Here is a 7,500-nt window from a genome sequence, read left to right as displayed (position 1 = left end):
ACTAATGACAAGGTCACTATATATTATAACTGTCATAACGTTTAAATAAACGTACCGGCTGAAACCAAAGCCTTCTAAACTAAAATCTTTGATTATTCTTTATGATCAAAGTGCAAGAATGCTCTTGTATATTATTTTTGCATCGCATGGGTCTATTCTGGCCAACCAATTCACTCCCTCAATTTTATCGATAGCGGTGAAACTTATTTTTTCTAAACTTGATTTACATTGTTAACTTCTTTATAATACCTGGGGCTTTTCTCTCTTCCTTAAATCGTTCAATTACATTTTCCAGAATAAGATTCTTAGCTAGTCCATCCACTCCTCGAGGATCGATCGGTATTTTCCGTCGACATGTCGGGCATTTTACATCAGGATCCAGATGAGATTTATAATCAGCGCCTCGGTTTTCTTTCACCCATTCGGCCCATACTTTCGGAGCGCCGTGAGGTTCCAAGATTTTTCGGGCACAAGGCGTACAAAGGTTATGCGAACAGGGAAGAACCACTGGTTTTTGAAATAGTTCCAGACAGACAGGACACGTTAATTCAACCTCCATTGCTAGAAAGTCACGGGCGATAGCCGGGGATACTCTTTAAAGATACAATGGTTGCCTTGGTAGCAAATTGGACGCCTGAGAGGAAAGCGCAAGTTGTGCGCATTTCGATATCCGGAAAGCCCCCAAGATACCCATAATACAGTGCGTTTGTAACGGAGAGGAGATCGTCGCACTTAGTTGGACAATTTAAGCAATTGTTTCCCGCACTTTAAATACATATACTTTTAATATTTAACACATTTGTATCCAAAGAACTCAAAGCGCTTGCTTGCATTCAACACCTCATTTTTATGTTTGTATATATATTTTTTGTCGTCCTGTCTTGTTCAAAGTAAATGCGCAATTTTTTGTTATATCACAAGGCACTGAGTTTTATCCTACAGTCAGGCGCTGTCGACCGAGTTGTCTAAAGAAGAATTAGTACTAATTCAGTAATATCATGCCAACTTAAAGAACGCTCAGCCCTCTTGTTACATTTACAGCATGCAAATACATTTGTAGTCTTCGAAATTTATAAAACGTTTATGGCAACGCCAAGTCTCAAAAATGCGTGATTTTTAAGCCAGGGATAGGCTTAGTTAGCATTTTTCAGATCTAGCTTTTTTGCATTTTTCAAAAAGAGAAAACGCATGAAACAAATATAAAAATCACGATAAAGCAATTTTAAAAAGAGCGTTTGACTTTATTTCTGTCAACGTCGTTTGGAGGCAAACAGAAACGTACTAAACCACATGCTAGGACGTTCTTCTCCGTCTAAGTCAAAACTCGATGAGAATACCTGCATGAATAACGAAATGACCTAGAAAGTCTCTTTTCGTTGCAAGTTCTTAAGATTTCATCGAGTCAGCACGTTCCATACTTGGGTCCACCTTGTCCCCTCTGGATTACAACCACGTCTGCTCTACTATCCAACATGCACAAGGCTTGAAACGAAACATTGGGACCATTTTCAACTATATTGACTGAGACGGAGGAGAACGTCCTGGTACGTGGTTTACGTTTCTGTTTGCCTCTGAAAGACGTTGACAGAAATGAAGTTAAAGATGAAAATATTTTGGAAAGTATGGAAATGGCCTACCTCCCACGATTCTCCTGCAGCACCGAACGAAAGGTCGATGGTTCGACTCCCGCAAAGGAGCACTCGGACTTTTTCCGAGTATTCAAGAGTCACCGTCGACAAATGAAAAAAAAACCTCTTCAGTGCTCTAGCTTCCGAACGAGCAATGGGAAGGTCTTTGGTTCGACTCCTGCAAATGAGCACTCGGATTTTTTCCGACAATCCCCGAGTCACGATTGACAAAAAAATCTCTTCAGTGGTATAGCTTCCGAACTAGTAATGGGTAGGTCGTAGGTTCGAGCCCTGCAAAGGAGCACTAGGATTTTTTCCGAGTATCCCCGAGTCAACATCGAAAACGTATCATCTATGATTGATGACTGGCTCTTAAATAGACCATATTCGTATTCCCAGTATTGGACTGGAACTAGCTTGCAATGGAGGCTAATGCAGGGGAATGTATTAAAAAGTATTTGCATTTGAAAAGATTTTCCCGCATTAGCCTCCATTGCAAGCTACAATAGTTCCAGTCCAATACTGAGAATACGAATATGGTCTATTTCCCGCCACATTATCGTCCAATCAGGAGCAAAATAAATTGTCTTTTGCTTTTTATTATGGTGTTGAGTCTCGGACTTACTGTTTCCCGTCACCAAGGAAACTGTTCCAAAGCGCCCCAAAGTAGAACAGGTTTCTCTCGTCATTGCCCAAAACCAGGAGACTACAACTCCAATACTGGGTCAATGTGCCGGCATTTTAACAAATCAAGCTATTTTTAGACGAGTGACCATTCTCAATCCCATGGGGAATATTCTTTCATGAAAGACTTGTCACTTGTGTCTGTGGTTTCGCGGGAAATCAATCTAAAAATAACTCGGTCTGTAAAAACGCAATGAAGTTGTACGCACCTTGTCATGAACTCCTCAGTGCTTAAACTACACGGATTAATTGTAAGGAAAGAAAGAAACTAGTTTCTCTCCCGTCGAGATAATATTCTCTCTCGGTCGTTATAGGTAAATATCAAACACGTGTCATACATAGAGGAGATAACAGCCCATACCTGACTGCAGAGGAGAACAATAACAAACTGCATAATAGCAGTGCTTAAATGTCGACAAACACGAACAGAATATCGAAGCAGACTGACCAGTTAAATATTAGTCGCGAATGCAAACTTTAATATTATTGTCTGTCGAAATTGCATAATCCTTTTTATCTTAACCTTTTACTGTGAACTCGATTGTTTTCTTTTTATAAATGGGGGCACGACATCATTGTAATGTTAAAATCTGGCACGTGTATCAACTTGAAGTGATCTTCACTTCATAATTGAAATTAATTTCTCCTTGCCCGAGAATGCAAGCATGAAAAAAATTATTCGCGGCTCCAGATGGCATTTACCTGCTGGAAAGGAACAGAAAAATCAGCCAATTCTTATGATAAATTGAATCTTTAGAATGGATATGAGTGAGAGTTTTTCTCAGTGAACTTTCCAAATGCAGCTGGATCAAGTCAATAACCAAAGCAGTAACCAATCAGGTTAGCCGTCTTAAAATACTAACCAATCCGCATCGCTAAAATGACACGTGCTAATTTGGCGCTAATTGTTTGTCCATCGAAAAATCAACTAAAATTTTGTGCAACGTCGCTCGCGCCCGGCAGGTATGGAAGGAGAGTTAACTTGCCCTGTTTGCAAGAAGCCTTTCGTCAGTCCTATTGCCCTTCCATGCTCTCACAGTGTTTGTTTGGGATGCTCGCAATCTTCGGTAACAACCGCAGGGGGAGATATTCCAACCAGTTCGAATGGCACGGGTCACAGAGATTCCGATGAAACTTCTTATGTTTCCTTGTACGACTTTAACCATTTGTACCAAAGCATCGGTAATCTGCCCTGTTTAAAATGCCCATCGTGCAAAAAAATGTTTCCCCTCGATGGGCGAGGGGTCAACGGGTTCCCGCGTAACCGCTTGTTAGAGAATATTGTCAATCGTTATTACACAAAATCTAATGAAATTGTGTATTGTCAACTGTGCGACGAACATCAACCTTCCAAAGCCACTGTAATGTGTGAACAATGTGAAGTTGCTTACTGTGATCGATGCTGTAAAACATGTCATCCAAGCCGCGGTCCTTTAGCGAAGCATTCACTCGTTGCACCCACAAGCTTAAAAACCCCGCACAAACCGACAGTCTTAAAATGCGGTAGTCACAACGAAGAGAACATCAGTATGTATTGCGTGTTTTGTCGTGTTCCTGTCTGTTATGTTTGTCTGGAGCGTGGACAACATTCTGGACACGAAGTAAAAGCTTTGGGAGCCATGTTCAAAGAGCAAAAGGTAAAAATTCAGTTTTTTGATTATTTTATTTTTCCTCTTCGGTTTCATACATAAGCTTAAGTAGGATTATTCATTTTAATACTCATCTTTGTAGTGACATAAACATTCGGATTTTTATTATCTTCCCAAAAAAATTCTTCTTTTTTACGAAAAATTAACCGAGCATAATTTGTAATGCTTGTTAGTACAAGAGCTTGCGATGAAGTATTTTCCTTCATTTGACATATGCAAATTTTTGTACAGTTGATATGAATCTTTAATAATATTGCAATATACAGATGTGAGTTGTATCTTTTGGAAGAAAGTTGATATTTCGTTTGCTTTTATTGCGAATAGGATTCTTGATCGCATTCCTAAAAAATGTCCAAGGTCAAAAGCAAATGTAATCAAGTGTTCTCGTAAAGATTTAATTACGAAAAAAAAAAACCCATCCAAAATGTATTTCCTAGTGCAAAAAGCCGTAGCATATCTCGTCGGAAGGGAAACGAAGAGATTTGCATTTAACCTGGTAACATGCAGTCCTTGCTTATTGTTTTAGATGTTTAAACAGGAATCTGACTTTACTTTCTCACAAAAGACCGTGTTGTCTGGAAAAATTGATAGTCTGATATAAATTACTCAATTCTCTACCAGAAATGGTCTTCCCAAATATGTACATATTTGGTTTCAAAAAGGGAGTCCCTTTACCTTTGAAATACTGAGAAAGTGAGAAATAGAATTGCAAAAAAAAAAGAAAAAAAAAACCCTTAACCCTTAGTCCCAGGTGTAGGCCTGGTTTTTAGGCTTAGACACCCTCTCAAAAGCTCTGTTAATTTTTTTTTCTTAAAGGCTCTATTCAAATATGTCTTCTGTTCTGTTCAATGACATTGATGGAAAAAGTTTACATTTTTTTAGCTGAAGTTTTAAAATTCTTGCACTCTCATAAAAACATTAGGGTTATAGACCCCTAAGAGACCCCTAAGGCTAAAAACCAGGCCTTGTTTTCAAGACACCCCCCTTTGAGCAGCAAACAAAGTGCATCATGAATTTCTTTGTCTCCACTGGTCTTACACGAGCCTTCAGAGAGACAAACTAGCACAACAGCACCCCTTTAAATTAAAGTTAACTCTTGGGATGAAAGAGTGTGACCCTATTAAGTAGACTGAAGTAATAAAATCAATTCTCCAATTGCATCAGTCAAACACTAAATTTATGATAATTATTATTGCTTACTTCCTTTGATATTCTAGGGAGAACTTTTGGCAAATATTAAATTGTTGGATGCAAAGAACAATGAATTAAAAGCCTTTGTTCAGCACCTGGATGGAAATTGTTCGAGTATTCAGGTTAGACAATAACAAACTTATTTCTTCATGCAATATGTTGTTTTGTTAAAAATGATGTTTGTTTTTATTTGACAGGAAAATGGTTTGGAATTTGAGGCCAGTGTTGTAGCCCAGTGCGATGCCCTGATAAATTTCATTCAGCAGCGCAAAGTGGAACTGATTGAGGCCATAACAACAGAGATGAATTCCAAAATCCAGATAATCAAGGAACAGATGAAATCTTGTGACAAAAAGTTCCAGAATGTTGCTGGGCTCATTCAGTATGCAAATGAATGTTTAAAGGAAACAGATGCAGCCTCCTTTCTTCTGGTAAGAATCGGGGTGGATTATTATGTGTTGTCATGGAGAGAGGGCTGTGGTGGCAGACTCTTCTTCTTCAGACATATATTTCAATGAGTTTCATATAAGTCTTACAAATGAACATTGATTTGAGGATCGAAGTAGTTTCTCCTGTTTTCACACAAATAAACATATTCTGTCCTTAGATATAATTAGGATAATCATATCAAGATGAAATTTGGCCAGGGTATCAAGACTATACCCATCGTAGATTTCTCACATCACATTATCCTCACAAAATAACGTTACCATGGCAATGACTAAGGCATTTCTTTGAGCCTTAAAACCAACATACCGGTATATTGTCCTTTCCAGAAAAAATGGGATGGTGAAATCTTCCCATTCAGCGTTACCAGATAATGTTTCAAATGATCTCTAAAATTTAAAATTCAACAAAATCTGTAGGCCAGTTTTTCACAAAAATCATTTTTTTTGAAATACGTCTACTTTTTGTTTTTGCTACCTATAAAATAGACCAATTTCGATATATTAAAATTCAGTCCTAAACAAAACACATCATCTCGCGGGCTCTGGGGAATAAATAGAAGGATTTGTATGAGTTTCTGCCTTTTGTTTTGGACTGAATTTTAATATATTGAAAGTGGGCTATTCACTAGTTTAAATTTGAAAGACAAATGTTTTAAATCAATATAAGCTAAAAGAATTGCAAAAAAGGGAAAAAAATTGCTGTCTGGAAGCAGAGATATAAATGAGTTACGTTGCAAAATCAGGAAATGAGGGGTCGATGATTTCAATCCAAAGGTGTAGGCAGCATAACACGCTTGGGGCTGTGATAATGCAAATTCGGCTAGCTCGGTATAATAATAACAATAGCATAGTAACAATAATAATAATAATAATAATAATAATAATAATAATAATAATAATAAACAACTTGAGAAATAAAGGAAGATTAATTAATAATGGTTAAGATAAAAAGGAGGCTGTTCCAGTCACTTAGAGAAGTACTTTCAATGAAGAAAAAAAATCTCTAGCAGAACATTTTCGTAATTTATGCAAAATTGTATTGCAGGAATCTGTCAATATTGTGAATAATGCCTGTACAACTTAAAGGCTTTACTGACAGAGTGGAAATCTACTACTAGCATTTGCTCAGAGTTTAACAGAAGCCCTTTTTATTATTTTTTGCAGGTTGCAAACTCATTAAATGGAAGGTAACTTAATTCAAAGAGTTGTTCAGCTCTTATTTTAAAAACAGATTTCTTGCTTACTCTGGCCTAATGACTGGTGACAAATTTTATCTGCATAATTCTTACCCTAAACTGCACTTTTCGCTTTACAACATTTTTGTTTCCTTCAGAATTACAAGCCTAATTACAAATGAATGGTCAAAGGATGTGAAGTTGCAACCTTCCACTGGTGTTGAACTTGAACTGACGCTGGACACATCAGCTGTAAGAGCAGCACTCCATGACTTGCATTTTATTGAGCTTAAAGGTTGGTTAGGTGTATCTGCGATCAGGTATTCTTTTGTTTGGAGAGGGCGCAAAAAGTATGCCTAACACAATTTCTCAACGAGCGGTCGTCTCCCCGTAGTCCAGAATCTGGACTTTATTCTGATTGGCTGAAAAACAATAGAGATCAGCTAAGATCTCTTTTTTTTTTAATGAGCCTCTATCCAATTGGTTACAGAATTGCAAATCACACTAATCTGGTTAAAATTTTCTGCACCCTCTCTAAAGAAAAGAATCCCTGATCTCAGGTTATTAGTTCAGTGTCAAGTATTCTTAGTCCATGGCTTGAATTAAAAAGTAGAAGGGGATGAATTCGAACTAAGTACTGTTAAGACATTTTGTTGATTGTATCATGCTGAAGAAAAAAGCAATGTGTGGTTCCAGAAAATTCCATACCCCCCCCCCCTTCACG

At 37.6% G+C, this 7,500-nt stretch overlaps 2 protein-coding genes across 2 annotated transcripts in view; one reads left to right on the top strand and one right to left on the bottom strand.

Annotated features, from left to right (window-relative positions):
- LOC137978384 (E3 ubiquitin-protein ligase TRIM9-like) overlaps positions 1–559 on the bottom strand; it is a 20,551-nt gene extending 19,992 nt beyond the window's left edge. Inside the window, exon 1 of the mRNA XM_068825271.1 lies at positions 250–559. Coding sequence (XP_068681372.1) covers positions 250–559 — 310 coding nt within the window. The remainder of the gene's footprint in view (positions 1–249) is intronic.
- Positions 560–3,271: 2,712 nt separating this feature from the next.
- LOC137978387 (E3 ubiquitin-protein ligase TRIM9-like) overlaps positions 3,272–7,500 on the top strand; it is an 11,144-nt gene continuing 6,915 nt past the window's right edge. Inside the window, exons 1-5 of the mRNA XM_068825275.1 lie at positions 3,272–3,949; positions 5,179–5,274; positions 5,350–5,583; positions 6,766–6,788; positions 6,935–7,071. Coding sequence (XP_068681376.1) covers positions 3,278–3,949; positions 5,179–5,274; positions 5,350–5,583; positions 6,766–6,788; positions 6,935–7,071 — 1,162 coding nt within the window. The 5' untranslated portion in view covers positions 3,272–3,277. The remainder of the gene's footprint in view (positions 3,950–5,178; positions 5,275–5,349; positions 5,584–6,765; positions 6,789–6,934; positions 7,072–7,500) is intronic.

Source organism: Montipora foliosa, chromosome 12 (assembly GCF_036669935.1).
Source record: "Montipora foliosa isolate CH-2021 chromosome 12, ASM3666993v2, whole genome shotgun sequence".
NCBI classification, from domain to species: domain Eukaryota; kingdom Metazoa; phylum Cnidaria; class Anthozoa; order Scleractinia; family Acroporidae; genus Montipora; species Montipora foliosa.
Note: the sequence above shows the minus strand (reverse complement) of the source record. Positions and strands in the feature narration are given on the sequence as shown.